Consider the following 19680-nt stretch of genomic DNA (forward strand, 5'->3'; position numbering starts at 1 on the left):
AACCATTCCATATTCACTCCATTACTGTCCACATTTCAATTGGATTCTCTTCACTTTTCCTTTTTGCAACCTTTGCAGGAGCTTTGAACATTTTTAATTTAGAGACCAGAGAGACCGGAAAGTATGTTAATTATTTTATTCAATTTTGTTAACTTGGAAAGTGAAACATTGTTTGATTTCAACATCTTGACATAATTTTTTTTGTAAGACAATGGAATTTAACACTGGAAATTTCGAATTTGAAAAAAAAAAAAAAGACCCAGAAGTGTATCCAGGGTTTTAGTTAGGAGGCCCATGTCCTTTCTAATTTTATTTTTAAGAATAGTTTTCTCTTTTGTATTCATTTTACATTGGTATACCGTTAATTTCTCTGGAAAACTACCCCCTTCCCTTAAAAATCAATACTGCCATTACTTCTAGCAACAGTAATTCTATAATTCAAAAGTTTTTATTTTCTAAATCCTTCTAATATAAACATATAACAAACATAATATTGTTTACACTTTTGCAACCTGTTACATGGTCCATGTAGAAACAACAAGAGGATAGCAAGCCCCCCCCCCCCATGTTTTTTCTTTAGCTAGGAAGTATAAAAACATGATTCTATTAAAATTAGCAGTTTGGATACGAAAGTCATGGATGATTAGCAGTTTTCATATTTAGTGCATTTAGAGGGTTGTCTTTCAAACCTTCTTACATACAATACTTGAAGCAGCAATAATATAATAATCTAAAAAACTTCTAATACAGAAGTCCATAGAGGTAAATGAATTTAAACATGTATAATTACAATTAAAATATCATTGATTAATTCAATCTTTGATTTAGACTGATCTTTATCACTCAATTTTCAAGGAAATTTCTTTCTGCCCAGTCCTCAGTTTCATCCTATAAGATGGTAGTTGACATTGTTAAAATGTTAATGTTTATTCACTGATGATTAGTTTATCTTTAATTATTTGAATGTTGACAAGGTGATAAATTCATTAGTTTTGTATGTGGTATTCTACAAACATATAATACAAGTAACAAATAAATAGTATGTAAATGTTCAAGTTTAAACCCATCTCTACTGTCTTCTTTCATTATATGAGGGTGGCATCTTTAAGAGGTAGTCCCATGTAGATGTCTTCTGCATTCATCAATAAAGTTGTAGCCTAGTTTTCAGAAGAAAGGGCTGTAATGATAACCCAAGTCTGTTGAATGGAAAAATAAAATAAGATACAGTGTATAAGAAAATCAACAATGATTAATAAATAATAACATACACCCTGATACCTGCCCTGACAAAAAAGAGGAAGGACTAAAATTCACTTGGAGTTCTAGTGGGCAAACCTAAACTATTTTTCCTACAAGACTAGTTACTGCTCATGTTAGATTATTTCTGATGATTCCATTAAGACGATAGGCCTGCTAGAGCTTGGATCAGACAAGGTATGAAATAAGTAATACATGTACAATGTACTTGTAATGTAAACTTGTGCTCATAATTGAATAATACTCAGTTAAGTATGGGACATAAAATGACCAAACAACTTGGAACAGAGAATGTACTGGAAATAATGCAACTGCAACATACATTATGTAGACTTTTATTTCATCTATATTGACATTTTATTTTTAATCTAAATCACAATTGTGATATTCAGTCAAGTATTCTTTTACAAGTCAACGGACAATGAAAAATATATTTGTCAGATCTATAACTTTCTGCATGATATTTGTTCCAAAATAGTTTATTTGGGGTACCTACATGTATATTAGCACACTTGCTTGTATGAAGTGTAGTAGGCCCGCATTTCTAGATATGATCCTTCGATATCTGTTCTTTGTTCCTCTCCTGAGTTTGTAAACCAGCATGCCTTCATCGTCCACTGTAGAGAAGCATCATCCTACATGAGAGAAAACAATGTAGGTACTTCAATTTAAAAGCGATAATAATGGATATACATCAACCATAATACATCCTATTAACAGACTTTCTTTAATTTTATTTTGTGTTCTTCGTCATCTTAATTGCTCAAGAAGTGAAAGGACCACTTACAAAAAAAAGTGATGAGGGGTTCTGTGTATACCCTACATGTATAATCATGTAGTGCTTTGAATGTGCATTAGATATGGTTCTTTTACACACAGGACCTCCTGTAAATAAGGACAAATTTCCTTTGTAAACAAAGAAAGGAAAGATATCAATATTTGTGTGCTAAGTGCAGAACTAGAATAAAATATACCTCCACAATATACGCTGTCAACAAAAACTTAGTTCCATTTCCTTTTTAGTGAATTAATAGGTGGTCATTTAATATTTGTGTGCTAAATAGCCTGAACATTTTACCTGCATGGGACTTTCTGCTTCATCTTGCAAATATAAGAAATGTTTTAATGTCCACTCATCAGTTAACTCCTTCCAGATCTTCATCAGTTTCATTCTGTTGGAACAAAAATTTAAAAAAAATCGATATGACAATCAAGGCGTCCCTTTCTCCATAACAAAATAAAATAGATCTAGCATATTAACTATTTTTCATGTCATGGTTGGCCTTAATTTTAATATGGTGTGGAAATCAACATTCCAATTTAATGGACCACAGTACAAATTAAAATTAAATGGAAGATTAAACTTGTGCTTCAAAAAGTGCTTTATATGGCCTATACATATAAAGTAGTCTTAAGTAAAATTGGTTTATTAAGACAAGAAGAATTGGACTACATAAGTAAACATAATCGTGGACTAGTAGGGGTCTTCTCTTACACAAACAAATAGATTTATCAACATGAACTGCACAACTTGGAGAAGAAAAAATCTCTCTAATACATTAAAAGAACTAATAGGGGTCAGGTGCGTATGCAGGGGGGGGGGGGTTGGGGTTAACCCCCCCCCCCTTGAGCTTTTTTTATATGTATGTTTTTTCTGGAACCCCCCCCCCCCTTTTATTTTTAGTGTTGATTTTTTTTTAATAAAAAAAAAAAAAAATCCTAATGGATGACCTAAAAAAGATGACTCCCCCCCCCCCCCTTATTCAGCGGCTGGCTGAGTTGTTGCAAAGTTTTTGGCCCGATTTCAAAATGTTAAACCCCCCCCCCCCCCCCTTGAAAAAATCCTGCGTACGCCACTGATAGCTAGGGTCTAGATCTATAGGCTCTAGACAACTTGACAAGCACGCTGGACCCACACAAAATCTAAATATTAAATAAACAAATCCTAGTGTTGATGTTTTTTAAATAGGTCTAGGTCTAGATCTAGTCTATATTTTATTAGAATAAGTTTCAGGTTTACATCTAAATGAATAGGATTTGGAGTTGTTTGATTATCAATGGTCACAGATAATTTTGGTCTAAATAAAGTTGACACGCACCGCGTATGCAACTGAGCGAACGGATGGCACCGATATTGATAAGTAAAGCCACAAGTCCACATCTAACTTTGTTAGACCTAGATCTAGAAAGATTTTAACAAGAATTAATCCACTTGGATTATCAAAAAAAATCATGCTTCGTAGATTACTTTAAGGTATAACGTTAAATCTAGATTTAAATTAAATCGGTGATTGGTGAATTATAGATTCATGATGACGATCAAATCTCAAATAAAACTTGATTAGAAAGTTTGATCTTGATGCAAATGAGCACCGAAATTCCCCGGAGTGGGCCTGCCGGAACCCCTCGGGGCCCTAACTGGAGTACTAGGGTGAAATGACAGCAAGCCGCAGTCAAACTACTTCATGACGATGAAAATCAAAGTGCAATTTCAAGAGCAATATTTTACTAGTCTTTTCCCCAAAAATCTGTTGAGAACTGTCTCCAAATGTAACGAAATTACCGTACATCACGAAGACTATTGCAGCTTTTTCAAAATTGATGACTAAATTCACTTAATCTACTCATATTTCAATCAATTACTCACCCATTCTCAATGAACTAACTCTTCTCAGTTTGTGCGAGTGTAGTAGCGTCGTGCATAAATCTGCATAATTAAAGTGACGCAATGAGGTCAAATATATTATCCGGTTTCTTAAACGATACTATCGATAAAATACATATTCATGAGGCTCATATCCAATCAAAAAGCCGCCTCGGTAGCTTATTTTGTCTTCAAATGATCCAAAAGAGGCGGAGCCTAATCCCATTCGTCTGCATGGTTTCCGCGCGTGCTGCTTTCCGTCTAGTAATTATATTTAAACGTCTTTGGTCGGCTCTCTCTAGCTCTTTAGAGACAGAACAGCCCCATACGCTGTAGTGGCCGCGCGTTTGTACTAAGAAACGTTACACAAAACTTGGCCAAACTTAATCCCTAATTTTGATATTTTACCGGAGTCTCATTCTTTCTAGTCTACGCCGAAGGCAAAATGATTATAACGGAAAAACTGTGCGTGTCATTACGAACTCGTAGCTCGTGCACAGTTTTTCCGTTATAAGCAGTGGTCTCATAACCAGGAGGTCCCAGGTTCGAAACCAAGTCAATGTGCTAGTGCCCTTTGGTATGGCATTTTCTTCATGGATGTCGACTTGACCCATAATTTCCTAAAAATGGACCATTAAACGGATTATTCCAGTCAAGTTGGTAAGTGGAACCGAAGTAGTTAAGTATTTAGCTAATTTAGGACTTTAAATGCATCGGATACGCATCCGGTAAAATATCAAAATTAGGGATTAAGTTTGGCCAAGTTTTGTGTAACGTTTCTTAGTACAAACGCGCGGCCACTACAGCGTATGGGGCTGTTCTGTCTCTAAAGAGAGAGCCGACCTACCCAAATCAGAGGCTAACGAACGAAAGAGACAGAAAAATTCGGTCTAAGACGAGACATGACAGGGCACTAGCTTGAGTGGGCTGGGCTTTGTGATATGGGGGAGTTTGTTTATAGGTAAGTCATCGAATTGTGGTGTGATAACTAGTTTTTTAAAAAAGGTCAATTCTAATATAGGTCTAGTGTTAGCTAGGACTTGAAAAACTGGCTCGCTCAAATCAGACTACCGACCGGTCGCGGTCCGGGTGAGGGTGATATCCAGGGACCGCTACTGCGCTAACGTAGACTCCAACAAGTACGAGTGAATCTGCTGCCAGTGCTGGTGGAATTGCTGCCTCGGCCTCGGGCCCGTGACCCTAGCGATACGTATAGCCCTCCGAAACTGAGCCGAAAATGGGAGAATTCAATGGGAAAGTGGTTCTAATCACTGGTAAGTTCTGATCATAATTATTTTGTAATGGCCAACGTGACATTCTCGTGAAATAAGTAAGCCACTGCCCATTCACATGTCTATAAGTTGCGGTTAGGTTTCTGAACAAGCGGCTCGGCTCATTAGTTCCACCATGCATGTACCTCCCAATTGACTTTACAGGCAAGTTAACTCCAGGAAGCCCTGGCCGGTATTCACATTAATACTTAGCTAGCATAGAAGTAAGAAATTTACTAAGTAAATGGCTAAGTATCTCATATTCAAATCGCATTTTAGACTTATAGTATACTAAGACTTACGTAAGACAAAATCTAAGTAAAACCCTTACTGTAGGGCGGCCAATGCCCAAATCTAACTTTTTAATTAGGCCTACTCATATATTTATAATAAAACAAAGTTTCAAGGAAGTAATTTCTTTATCTAAGACAACTGCACCCATCTGCCGACTCCAGAAGCATCATAAAATAGGAGATATTTAGCTCCAAAGTTGAGGGTTCCTTCTATATACGCTAATCCGTCCGTAAGAGCCTTGAAATAATCATATTTCATGTTGCGAAATTACGTTTATAATTAGACAGGCCCAAGGACAAAGTCCAAAATTAAATTTAAAACTTTGCATGAAAGTATAGTCACTCGTCAGCGGCTAGCCTTGAATCGGTCGCAATACACACCGACACAGACAAGCCGCAATCCTGAAATCGAGCCATGAAGGGACAATTCAGAGAGAAATCCAACGGTGATTGTAGTCAATCGATATAAACCCCAAAAGTGATTAAAATTAATAATTACCGTAGATTTCAGTTGTATTCCAATAGTATTACCTCAGGAGTAAAGCTTTCATCCATCTTGCTGCGAACACAATCCGGAATCAACGTTAGAGTACCGAAGCTGTGACATCAAAAAGATTGCCTATGGGAACTCAGTGTTGCTCTGGCTTCGAATGGTTAGGAGCCAGAGCAAATAACACTGAGTTCCTATAATGGGGAGAATATTTATTCAGATGGTATATCTCAGCCAATTAATACTTAACATATTCAATTGGTTTTCAACATTTGGACATTATTTTTGATGCTCTTTCGGAAAATGTAGAAAAAATTGAGAAATTCTAAAAATAGATTTTTGATGATATGCCACACTTCACCACTATATTGGACTGCAACGTACGCACACGTGTATTATTTATCTCTCTCTCTCTCTCTCTAAATATTACGTAACACTCACCAAATCTCTTTGCACTCACTATAACCATGTATCATACACTAAGCACACATCTTCGAATCATGGCTTTCCATTCCAACTTCTCAATTGGAGTATAGACTGCTCACATAGACTTTTTTTTTACTGAAATATCTTTGAACACTTCTCATACATTACTGCATGACACTGGTGTCTAGTGCTGTGAGAATAATGTACTATGGGTGAGACTACGCTATATTTGTTTGGCGCGTGATCTGACCGGAGCTCATACATATTCATATATTGTGTCGCAATGACCTCTATTCTTGGCTCGAACAATGACGTCACTGTTCAGTTTTCCTTCTCATTTTGAGATGGATGTAGCTATGGGGCTCAAACCAACGCAAGATTGACATAAACATCATACTCTACCTTTGAATGTGCAGTTTGTAAAAATCTGTATTTACATTAAAAGGGTATAATCTTTTTTGTTTTATATTTTCTAGTTGTTAGAAGTGGCATTTGTGCACATCTGAAATGTTAATCTCTATCAAAAGTTCTTTGACTTAAATTGGATCCCATATTTTTAGGGTCTACGGTCTGCCAATGAGAAGGATTTTAGTGATCAAACCTCTGCGCCCTCTAGGTTTTTCTTGTGTGCGCGTCATGTTCGTCTGATACAACAATTAATGGATTCAAACCCGTCAAAATCTGCAAGATCGTCAACAAATGGTGAAAGACTGTTACAGATCCGTGATTATAGCCTATAGGCATATTGTGGAGTGTATAATTGTATTTTTGTTATATATTTTATTCAATAGATATTTTTATTTTGTATTTTTCTTTCTGGCAATTTTCTGCATTGGACGACGAGCGCACAAATCGTGGGCGTAGAAGCCTTACGCCCGGGTATTGGCCTCCCTAGTATGGTATAGAATGCTGTGTACCATCACCACCAATACCATCATCACCATCATTTAATTCTTTAATTTTCTTTAATATTTACTTGACAGGAGCGAGTTCAGGAATTGGAGCTGAGACAGCTCTCCACTTTGCTGCAGAAGGAGCAGGTCTTGCCTTAGTGGGTCGTGATGAAGGGAGACTTGAAAAGTCTGCCAAGGACTGCATGGTTAAAGGCCTAGCAAAGGATAAGGTGAAAATTACTATCAATTTTTCTCTTGGGGTTGGGGGCAGTGATGCAGGATCTTGTAAGTTAGGAGGCACACTATTGAAGAAAAAAAGTGATGACAAGCGAAAGAGAAAGTATACTTTGAAAGATATGCTATTTGGGTTTAAAGGGGAAAGGCATGGGCGAATGTGCCAGCAGAATACCAGTTTACTAACTTATTCAAATTTTAAGCATAATACTGTTTAAAGAAGGGTTGTTCTTGACAACCTGAAACCTTTCCCCATGGTTGCCCGACATGGCAACACATACATAATGCAGACTGGATTCCAAGTATTGAGGTTCATTTGCCTTGTTACTACATGTAGGTCCCCAGGAAAGAAACATCCCTAAATTTGAATATGTTAGTAAACTGGTCTATTGGACTGTGGAGCCATGCTAAAAAAATTAATAGCTTTTACCATGCCATCATCATTCATTAACGACTGTCACTGAATGACATCTGGATTAGATACATGTAAATGTACAGGAGGAAGGGGAAAATAATTTTCATTCAAAATTTTGTTTTTCAACTCAGAAAACCTTGAATTTCTTAAAAGAGTATAGTGAAAGAGACCCTGAATTGAGAAACCTAGAAAATATTTGTTTAAATCTTTAAGAATATGAACTGACAAATCCAGAATTTCCCAGTGATATTGTATTTCACCAAAATGGCAGGGTGTGTATATGTACAAGGGGAATTCTAAATTCGGAGGTGATATACTGTATGTATTGAACCACGATTTTTTTGTTTTATATATTATTTTTGATATAAAATTAAGGGTATTTGCAAGCTCATGACTCAGTTTTGATGAGTGTCTATAGATCTAAGCAAACATACCATAGCTAATGTGACTACAGTCCGACTCATAAGAGCTTGTAACATAACTCAAACTACCTCTTCTATTTTGACAGGTTTTTACAATCAAGGCAGATGTTTGTGTAGAAGATGATGTGAAAAGGATCATGGAATCAACTATCACACACTTTGATGGAATAGTTATAAACAAACAATCAAACAATGATTATATAACTGAGACTGTTCCTTTTCTGTTTCGACAGGTTCTTACAATCAAGGCAGACATGTGTGTAGAAGACGATGTGAAGAGGATTGTGGAATCAACTATCACACACTTTGGGAGACTTGATGTCTTGGTGAGTCTTGTTTTATATTCCAACAGTCAAGAGAGCATACAATCCCGCTCCTTGGTCAGTCGCTCCATGTCAATATCCTACACTCTCCAATTCTTTACTTCACCGCTGGACCAAACACCATATCTAGCTCTTACCTAAACTCCAAACCTAACCTAAGATGCAGTTGCAAGATGGTTAACTGGTAGAGCAGTGGTCTCATAACCAGGAGGTCCCAGGTTCGAAACCAAGTCAATGTGCTAGTGCCCTTTGGTATGGCATTAATCCTCTTTACCAAGTCACTTGGAGAAGACTTAAAGATGTCGGTCCTCTTTTTGCCTACTTACCAGCATAGACATGCTTTTCTAGCAGTTGGGTAAAAAAACAAAAACTGTTATGGTTAGCAGGTCAAATGGCATTCCTATTCACTGCTTGATGTTATCAGTCCATTCATAGTTGGTCTGCCTCTCTTTCTTCTCCATTTTAGTTCCTCCTAGTAAGATGAATTTCTCCCCCCCCCCCTCCCCTCCCCACACACACACTGTTTTTGTCATTGTTATAATCACCATCTACATGTATACCATCATTCTCATATTATACAATTATTGTGAATATTATTTTTGCTGTTATCATATCTATCATTATCATAAATTTATAGTTTAGTAATTTTCTTTCTTTGTTTAAATTTCTACCGCCCCCCCCCCCCTTTCAGTCGTTTTCCAAACTTAAAAATACCTGGTGATGTACAATATACAAATAATCCACAGGTGTAAGTGCGTTATGGTCGATGCAGCGCTGCGCATGAGGGTATTCACTATGGTGCAATAAATACCTGTGTATTATTTGTTTCATAAAATGGGTCAACAGTCTTACTTAGCAACCTTCATCCATGGATGTTATCACCAAAATGCACCCCATGCAAATGGTACCGTGCATATAGTAAAAAATAGTACACAGTCACGTGATCCATTTGGACGCTTCTTATTTGCTACGTTCTTGAACCCATTTTATAAAGGTCAATAATGCAGGAGGATCGATTCCATGTTTCCTCACAAGTGAAGACTTAATGAAGAATTATGATCGCATAGTGAAGCTCAATGTAAGGTCTGTCATCCAACTTACCAACCTAGCGACGACTCATTTGATTGCATCCAAAGGTTTGTCTTTTTCTATTTGATTGATTTCAACTTAAAAATTAAATAACTCTCTAATTTCAATCTGATTTTGCTCAAATTTGTACTGATCTAACGGGTTTAAGCTTCTACCAATCATGAAATTTAGTAGGCAAGCCTTTTTCCACTCCTGTGGGCTTTCTCAAGCCAATTGATTATTTACACAGTTTCTTGCTGTCTGCTTTTTCACTGATCTGTTTCTCCATTGTTCTAATTTTATTAAAACCAACTTAAAATCCAGGCGGCCATCCCCCAAGGCTAAAAACACTTTGAAGTTACATATTACGGTAGTTAAATAAATGAATAAATAAACAATAGAAGCAGGGGAAATAATAAATCTATTCATGCAGCTTACTATTTTATTACTATTATATTAAGGATAGTTTCACTGTCATATCTACTTTTTTCTTTTCAGGATCTGTGGTGAATGTTTCCAGTGTTTGTGGAAAGAGAGTGGTATGTACGGTAGTAAGATATTATACATATAAGTATCGGTACTAAAGTAGAGGTGCATTGCATAAGGGATGACTAGATCAAACAAGATTATCAAAACACCCTGCTGGGAAACATTCAAAGTAACAATTATCGTGTAGTTTAAAGAGAAGGTTGAGTTCGGGGAAGAACTAAAAAATTATTTTGTGAGTGTAATTATCATTGTTGTTATGCATGTGCGGAAGAGCATCAGATTAAAAATGTTCCCTGAACAGCATTGCTCTCCAAATGCCTAAATATTCTAAATGTGGCATTTTTAATATGTTATCTGTCACTTTTGTCTCGCCTGCGTAGCAAAAAGGCTAGACATAGGCGCCGCTTTTCCGGTGACGGTGGCGACGGCGGCGGCGTCAACATCAAAAACTTAACCTAAGGTTAGGTTTTTTAATTTTTGATATAATTTTGAAAGTATAAGTTCTTAGTCAATGAAACTTAGACTATAGGAATATCAAGTATCCCCAATCATGTGAGTAGAATTTCAGGTCACAGAGTCAAGGTCAAATGTCATTTCAGGTCAACAGACTTGGACTATGTTGTGGCATCATCATCAAATTTTGAACGTTTAAGTTTAGTTTAGTTTAAGTTTAGTCAATGAAACTTGGACTGTAGGGTGATCAAGTATCCCCAATCATGTTACCAGTATTTTAGGTCACTAAGTTAACGTCATAGTTATTTTAGGTCAACAAACTTAGACTTTGTTGTCGCATCAGCATCAAGTTTTTGAATTTTTAGCATATTGTTACGGCCCTCCATCCCCGAACGGGTCCTGGGTGCTGGAGGGCTGGCCTGTCCCTTGCCTCTGTGCGTCCGTAATCGCGCTCTGAGCCCCTACGCTCCAAAAGCTTACTGAGCCCTCTGTGTTTTCTGCAAGATAACTAAATTGTAACTGACTGGTTCGTTACAATATTTTCAAAATTGTTTGTTCAAATTCCATGAAACTTGTACCCAAGGTTATCAAGTATCACAAATCATATGACACAAATTCCAGGTCACAAGGTCAAAGATCATTTTAGGTCAGTAGACTTGGATTATGTTTTCACAACTTAATATGAGAATTAATAAATCATTTTTTAAAATTAATTTGTTCATATTTCATTCAAGTTATCGATCGAGGTACAATTTATAGTAAATAATTCTTCTGATGATTCTTGGTCAGTATTCATTTCAAAATGCTGATTATATTCAGAGGACTTCATTTTGTGGGGCCTGCTAACGGGCCACCCTGCCTATTAATAATGTTCCAACCTCAATTTTTCATCATGTCGAATTGCGTAATGCAGGCGAGACCGCCGAGAGCGTTTCCCTTGCTAAGTTTCCTCTATTATATGTTTCTTTTTTAGTTATGTGGTGAGATGAACTTCATTATTGAGGATTTTTTAAATAATTTTTTAAAAAATTGTTTGAATTTCAGATGGCCGGAATGTTACTGCCTTACAACATATCAAAGGCTGCCGTTGACCAGTTCACTAGATGTGCTGCTTTAGGCAAGTAATTTTATTTAAACTTTATTTAATTACAAACCTTATATTACTGCAGAACTTGCGTGTAAAGTTGTTGTTGTTGTTGTTATTATTATCATTATCATTTAAATATTATAATTATTACTATTACTATTTTTATGCCTCCGCTACAAAGGAGCTGGAGGCATTATGTTTTCTGGTTGTCCGTTCGTACGTCTGTACGTCCCGTTCGATCTCGTGATCGCGTTATCCCAAGAACCGATTTATGGATTACCACCAAATTTGGGTCATGCATCTTGCAGAGCTTATGGAGTGATTAGATTTTGGAGTTTAAGAAGTCAAAGGTCGACCATAGGGCTCATTATGTATCATAGCTTGTGAACCGCATTGTCCGTACTAAGAGATGGATTACTATCAAACTCGGGACATGTATTTATCTTACAGAGCCAATGAACTGATTAGATATTAGGTTTATAAGGTCGAAGTTCAAAGGGTCATACATGTATATGAAAAATCGCTTGTAATCACAATATTCTGTGTACCTGTTAATGGATTACAATAAAAAAAATTGTAAAAATTGCTTTTGTTTTGGTTTGTAAAATCACTCCATGATCGAGGCTTCATTATCAACTGCGTGCAGTCGAAGTTCCCTCTAGTTGTTATTATAATTATCATCACCACGACCACCACGACCACCACGACCAGAACTACCTCCATGTGTGATTTCCCGAGAGCAATATTTAAAGTGCAATTTCAAAGAAAATCACAAATATGTCAACTAATATATCACTAGAAACTGGTATGCTAACAGATGGCCATCGTACAAGTTTTAGGTCAACTACATAACGGGTGATTTATAAAAAATACAAATACAACCATCTCCATAGCATCTGGGATATACGAGAGATTCGCCAGAAAAATAACAATGTTTTAATGACGTCACATAATGGACCAATACTGCCCAAGCAGACGACATCCCATAAAGAATGAACACAATTGCAAAGCTATTATTTCTCAAATTACAATGAGTTTGATGTATATAAATGTGATGCCATTTCAAACCATTCAAAAGGGGATATGAAACCGATTCTGATAACTAAAATCTTTTGTTTGTAGATACACAGGATAGGGGTTAATTAACAATCAAAGAAACCAGACTTTCAAATTGAAAATCCCCGGAAAGATATTAAGGACGGCATTTGTTCCCGCTTGAAATGCTGAACATACCGCGGTGTGTGCAGCTGAATATACAATGGCATCTTATTTTGTTTACAAGCGACAGATTCCTTTATTTTTGTATTGCTGCATTTGTCATCAAAATAAAAACCATGTGCAGGGTTTAGAGTGAGGCAATAGATTATACATTTAGCCTGACGGTACTGAAGTACGAGAAAGAACTAAAGAGAAGATGAAAAAAACAGGCACTGAAAATGTGTGAGATGTCATGGAACATCGTCTGCTTGTGCAAATCATGTCCATCCTGTGATCTCACATATCTTAGCGACGTTTGGAGAGCTCTTCAGGTGCTATGCCGGGGCTGTATTTAAGCGTTTTATAATTTATAATAATCATTACCGTAACTAACATTGTATAAACCGCCCTTGTGTATTAACTCCACCCCTCTTTTTCGCCCTTAAAAAAAAAAAAAAATTGTGTGTAAGATCATTGATGTAAATTCAAAAAAAGTAGGGGACCTAGGATAGAACCTTATGGTACACCATGTAAATAGAAGAAAAATTGGAGGAATTATTATTATAAACTACATATAGAGATCTATCAGAAAGATTACTTTCAAACCAAGATGACAGACAAACTTGAGTAGTGTTCTAATTTCTGAGTGGTGAGTCAACACACCGATTACCGAGCCGGGAGACATTGCCAGGCATAGCGTCAGGTGGAGGGGCATAAATCGAAACTTTAAAAAAAAAAAAAAAAAAAAAAAAAAAAAAAAAAATGGGTGTACAGTGTATAAGCCGCACCCCCGACTTTGAATTTTTTTCGGAGGCAAAAAGGTGCGGTTAATACACCGTTAATTACGGTACTTTGAATGTTTCTAAGCATTGAATTTTGATAACCTTGTCGAATCAAAGTTTCAACTATGCAATAATGAAAGTAAAGTTAGTTTTTAAAATCAATGAATATCTACTTTAAGTATTTGATTGTTACATGTATATAGCTCTTTTTCAGTTTGCCAGAACTATTTTTGGACATTTCCAAAGCTAAAGGGCTATCTTCTTTTTTCACTGACAAACACCCTTAGCCTTCTAAAACAAATACTTTCTGATGACCTGCATATTTTCTGCAATTTTACAGTGGGTAGCCATAAACAACAAATTTAAAAGGGAGAAATCTTGGAAGCTGTCGTTTCAGAAAGTTATAAAACACAAAATTAATCTGCTTACTTTCTTCCCCTCTCACTTGCTTATATCTTGGTTCTTGGTTCTTGGTTGGTTGGTTGGTCCTCCAAAATACTCGTCTGAGTTTTAACTGGAGGTGCTTGGCTTGATCTAAAACTGATGGTGTTTTATGTTGGATAAAGTTTTCTTTTTTTCTTTTTTTTCCATAGAATTGGCTTCCAAGGGAGTTCGAGTGAATGCAGTAAAGTAAGTATTTGGCATCACCTGTGCCTGGGAGGGGAAACTTTAATTTGATCACTAAAGCTTCTCTGGTTTTCCCTCTTACCTCAGCAAAATTAAATGACATGTAAAGCTGTTAACCTTTAACAAAGGAAAACATCCAGCAAATCATCATTCATCTTTATCTTATTGTATCCCCCGGCAGTATGCCAGAGGATACTTTGGATTTGTATGTGCTCTAACTGCATCATTCCTTGACGAATTTATTTCAAATTTTGTATGGAGGTGTATCTTGGTATAATCCACACATCTATATGCTGCCCCAAGTGTTCTGTCTTCTGTAGGGTAAAAGGCCATATTTTGTGAATGGTTTGTGTGCGCTTTATAGGCCACATTTCTCAAGGGATTTTGTTCAAATTTTGAACAAAGGTGTATCTTGGTATAATCTTTAGTGATGCTGCCTCCAGTGTTCCGTCATATTTTGATAGATGTCTTTTGTGCACTCTAGTGTGCAGTCTTACTGCAACATTTTGTGACAGATTTCTTTCAAATTCATAATTCATTATTTCTAATACATAGAGTGCCTATTTCAGGCAGATTTGTGTGCCATATAAGAACATAATCATTCTTATTATTATTACAATTATATTAAATCAATGGTTATGCTTTTTTTTATTTGTTATGTTTTGTTTTGTAATGGTAATTTCAACCATCTTTTACAGCCCTGGTACTATTATGACCCCTATTAAGCTGAAGTATGGAAAATCAGAGGAGGAAGTTCGTGAGGTGAGTTTAAACCTGTTTACTGAATTCTCTCATTTCCATAGGCTTAATACAGGAGCCAACCTGTTCCCATAGCCAATGGGTTAACCCTTGGACTACTGAAGTATCTTGTTTCTATAGGCTTTATACAGGAGCCACCCTGTTCCCATAGCCAATGGGTTAACCCTTGGACTACTGAAGTATCTTGTTTCTATAGGCTTAATACAGGAGCCACCCTGTTCCCATAGCCAATGGGTTAACCCTTGGACTACTGAAGTATCTTGTTTCTATAGGCTTAATACAGGAGCCACCCTGTTCCCATAGCCAATGGGTTAACCCTTGGACTACTGAAGTATCTTGTTTCTATAGGCTTTATACAGGAGCCACCCTGTTCCCATAGCCAATGGTTAACCCTTGAACTACTGAAGTATCTTGTTTCTATAGGCTTAATACAGGAGCCACCCTGTTCCCATAGCCAATGGGTTAACCCTTGGACTACTGAAGTATCTTGTTTCTATAGGCTTAATACAGGAGCCACCCTGTTCCCATAGCCAATGGGTTAACCCTTGGACTACTGAAGTATCTTGTTTCTATAGGCTTAATACAGGAGCCACCCTGTTCCCATAGCCAATGGGTTAACCCTTGGACTACTGAAGTATCTTGTTTCTATAGGCTTTATACAGGAGCCACCCTGTTCCCATAGCCAATGGGTTAACCCTTGAACTACTGAAGTATCTTGTTTCTATAGGCTTAATACAGGAGCCACCCTGTTCCCATAGCCAATGGGTTAACCCTTGGACTACTGAAGTATCTTGTTTCTATAGGCTTAATACAGGAGCCACCCTGTTCCCATAGCCAATGGGTTAACCCTTGGACTACTGAAGTATCTTGTTTCTATAGGCTTAATACAGGAGCCACCCTGTTCCCATAGCCAATGGGTTAACCCTTGGACTACTGAAGTATCTTGTTTCTATAGGCTTAATACAGGAGCCACCCTGTTCCCATAGCCAATGGGTTAACCCTTGGACTACTGAAGTATCTTGTTTCTATAGGCTTTATACAGGAGCCACCCTGTTCCCATAGCCAATGGGTTAACCCTTGGACTACTGAAGTATCTTGTTCCCATAGGCTTAATACAGGAGCCACCCTGTTCCCATAGCCAATGGGTTAACCCTTGGACTACTGAAGTATCTTGTTTCTATAGGCTTAATACAGGAGCCACCCTGTTCCCATAGCCAATGGGTTAACCCTTGGACTACTGAAGTATCTTGTTCCCATAGGCTTAATACAGGAGCCACCCTGTTCCCATAGCCAATGGGTTAACCCGTGGACCTTTGAATCTTTTACACCGGTAGAGGAGCCATCCGGTGCCCATTGCTTATGGGTTAAAGTTCACCAATCTACGAAAACTGTTCTGTTTTTCATGTAAGGCGTTTGTGGTCTGAAAGCTCACTTACGGTGACATTCTAATTAATTCCTTGAGTGAATCAAGTGCTCATATACCTCCAAATTGGTAGGTATTCTGAAAGTTCACTTATAGTGGTCAATTAACTCCTGCATCATCAAAATATGCCCCTCCTCATGTTAACCCCTTTCTAGCTATTATCTCTCCCCCCCCCCCCCCCCCCCCCCTCTCCCCCTCTCACCCAACAAACCCAGAAACAACAACTCAAAATGTGCAATCTAAAGCAAGGCTGTGATCTGTTTTCATGCTTAGTGTACTTGATTTCACTCCCATTCACCAAATTCACTGCACGTGATCACACATTAACATATTTATGAATATTCATAAGATTTGTGACACTTTCCCCTCCATCTTTTGTTTTGCAGCGAGCAAGTAAGACTCACCCAATGGGCAGAGCAGGAGAATCGAATGAGGTGGCACCTGCCATCAAGTTCCTTGCATCCAACGTGGCGTCCTTCATCACTGGAGAAACACTGTCAATAGATGGCGGCAGACACGTTGGATGTGCACGATAATAACCATTTGGCCCATGATTTTCTCAATTCTTGAATATCTTGAATTTTGTTTCGTATTTTTTTTAAATGGGTGTAGATGTTATATTTTGAGGTACAAAATTAAAAATTGAATTGTAGCTATTTGTTTGGTAAATGCAATTCGTCTTTCATTCTACAAGGAATCAAATTATGACAATGTAATTCATCTCGTAAAGTCCTCATAGCAAAATTGAAATACCTCCTTGTTCCTTGCTTGGATGGAGGTATTGGGAGGCTGCCAAGAACCACTGATCCCTAAGTCAGAGATATATAAACATGAGGAGAGAGGGATTGAGAGAGAGAGGTGGGAGAGACAGAGAACTAGGGAAGGGAGAGATAGCCTGATAGAAAGGAGAGGGGAGAGAGACTGAAGGAGGCTGCCTGAAAGAAACAGAGTCGGAGAGAGGGATTGAGAGAGAGAGGTGGGAGAGACAGAGAACTAGGGAAGGGAGAGATAGCCTGATAGAAAGGAGAGGGGAGAGAGACTGAAGGAGGCTGCCTGAAAGAAACAAAGTCGGAGAGAGAGAGAGAGAGAGAGAGAATTAACATTTCTGAGAGAGCGGGAGAGAGACAGAGATATATAAACATGAGGAGAGAGGGATTGTGGGAGAGACAGAGAACTAGGGAAGGGAGAGATAGATAGAAAGGAGAGGGGAGATAAACTGAAGGAAGCAGCCTGAAAGAAACAGAGTCCGAGAGAGGTGGCCATTTACTCGGGTTTGCGAGCTACGAGGGTCAGACGTAATGTTTTTCAAAAATTCATTAGATATCTGATTTTGCTCAAACTTATTTTGATTGGTTTGTTTGATTTTTCTGCTTCTATTGAAGGTAAGTTATTTTTGGAGTGAACTGTCTCACAAGTTTTTAGATTCTCCCTCCCCCCCCCCCTCGCTCCACTTACATGTACATGTACCACTCCATCTTTCCCTCCTTCCTTCACTCCCCCCTCCCCACCTCTCTCTCTCGCTCTCTCTCTCTCTCTCTCTCCTTCCCTCTCTCTCTCTCTCTCTCTCTCTCTCTCTTGCTCTCACACACACACACACACACATACACCTTGAGAGGCTTGAGTCACCATTCTCTCCCTCTCTATCAATATCATTTTCTTTTACTTTTAATACATACAAAATGTGCTTGGTATTGCTCTCATTAAACTATTATGCAGACAATTCAAATTATGACTCAACTTGAATGTTTATGTTTCTCTTTTTATAACTGATAATTGTCAAAATATACAAATATGTACAAGGATTGATGCAGCCAAAATTGATTTCGAAATTCTAATAAAACAATTTTACAGCCCGGCATGCAAGCAATTATGAATGTGAGGATTGTGCGACTTTTAATCCGACATAAATTTGTTTTTGTCCATCTGATAAATTACATTACTAGAATTGATCGTAATTGCCAAACCTTTCCTGAGATTCTATTGGATATAAAGATTCATGAAAGACACCCATGAAAATAATAAAAATAAGAGAAAGACACTAAGAAATGTAGCAATACATTTCTTGTAACCTCAGTGAACTACTCGCTTACAGAGTGTTTTCTCACAACACAGCCTCACATCCTTTTTTCTTTTAACAGGTAACACTGGGGTGTAGCGAACATGATCATTACCATTAGAGACTTTGGTAGAAAGCGCTTTATAAGCACCGTTTTATTATCATTATTGTATTGAGGTATGAGGGGATTTGTTTGGAAAGCTGTGATGCCATTGAAAGATGGTGCAACTCAGATATTTGAGTTTCATGAATCAGAGCATCGTACCTTTAACAAACTCATTTGTTTAGGATCTAACATCAAACCTCTTGGTGGACATGTTGTCAAACAAGTGATCTGCAACATCCAGTTATACTTTTCATGTGTTATATTATACATATTAGATCCTCCTCAACCTTCAAAGCAGATCAAAACAGATTTGAGCCAAAGTTTGACTGCAACAAAAGATGTTAAAAGATGTACCTGTATCCCCAGACCACGACACCACTTAGTTTAACGAGTACAAATGTTTCATACTGAATTCCATAGCATTATATCTAATTTTGAGGGGGGTGGGGGGGGGGGGGGGGGGTGGGGGGGGGGGGGGGGGGGGGGGGGGGGGCTAAGATGATATTCCATATTTCAATCTAATTTTTTCATACGAACACAGAAAGGAACTCAGTATAATATGGGGAACTTATCTGATGAATAAAATGTGCCCCATCGCCAAGCTACAAGATTCCAATGTATCATTTGATGTTCACCAAGCATTTGACATTGTGCTTTAAAGGTAAGGACCAATTTTGGAATGCCCCCCTCTCAAAAAATGAAATGAAAGCTCTTATTACCAATCATGTGAAAGAATACGTTTTGACTAATACATGATGATACAAATTTTGCCGGGAAACCGCCTACTAATTGATATATATTTGGTAAATTACTGATACCTGGACCTGATAGATATCACGCACGTGTCACGCTTGTGTCGCGTAGTCCCATATACATCTTTCTGTGTATAGTGATTGTAGCTTTACCGAGACTGGGCCAAATTTCTTATCATTTTGACGATTTCAGAACCTTGCAGTACACACCAA

At 37.6% G+C, this 19680-nt stretch overlaps 1 protein-coding gene and 1 long non-coding RNA gene across 3 annotated transcripts; one reads left to right on the plus strand and one right to left on the minus strand.

Moving 5' to 3' along the window:
- Positions 1 to 1156: 1156 nt before the first annotated feature.
- LOC115923557 lies at positions 1157 to 4184 on the minus strand. The gene is made up of 4 exons (XR_004063966.1): positions 3905 to 4184; positions 2336 to 2429; positions 1754 to 1892; positions 1157 to 1196 (listed from the first exon to the last, which is right to left on the minus strand). It is a non-coding gene; the product is annotated as an uncharacterized LOC115923557 (long non-coding RNA).
- A 602-nt stretch (positions 4185 to 4786) lies between these two features.
- On the plus strand, positions 4787 to 17209 carry LOC575758 (3-oxoacyl-[acyl-carrier-protein] reductase FabG). 2 transcript variants are annotated; one of them, XM_030984520.1, is made up of 9 exons: positions 4787 to 4862; positions 7365 to 7504; positions 8579 to 8671; positions 9663 to 9804; positions 10235 to 10275; positions 11723 to 11795; positions 14338 to 14374; positions 15070 to 15133; positions 16940 to 17209. In XM_030984520.1, exons 2-9 carry the CDS (start codon positions 7478 to 7480, stop codon positions 17087 to 17089), a joined length of 627 nt encoding a protein of 208 aa, XP_030840380.1. In that variant the 5' UTR covers positions 4787 to 4862; positions 7365 to 7477; the 3' UTR covers positions 17090 to 17209. The 2 variants fall into 2 exon arrangements, with proteins under 2 accessions (XP_030840380.1, XP_781228.3); XM_776135.5 differs by lacking the exon at positions 4787 to 4862 and adding an exon at positions 5069 to 5175.
- Positions 17210 to 19680: the final 2471 nt, after the last annotated feature.

Source organism: Strongylocentrotus purpuratus, unplaced genomic scaffold, assembly GCF_000002235.5.
Source record: "Strongylocentrotus purpuratus isolate Spur 01 unplaced genomic scaffold, Spur_5.0 spur5_scaffold_14, whole genome shotgun sequence".
In the NCBI taxonomy this organism is placed as follows: Eukaryota; Metazoa; Echinodermata; class Echinoidea; order Camarodonta; family Strongylocentrotidae; genus Strongylocentrotus; species Strongylocentrotus purpuratus.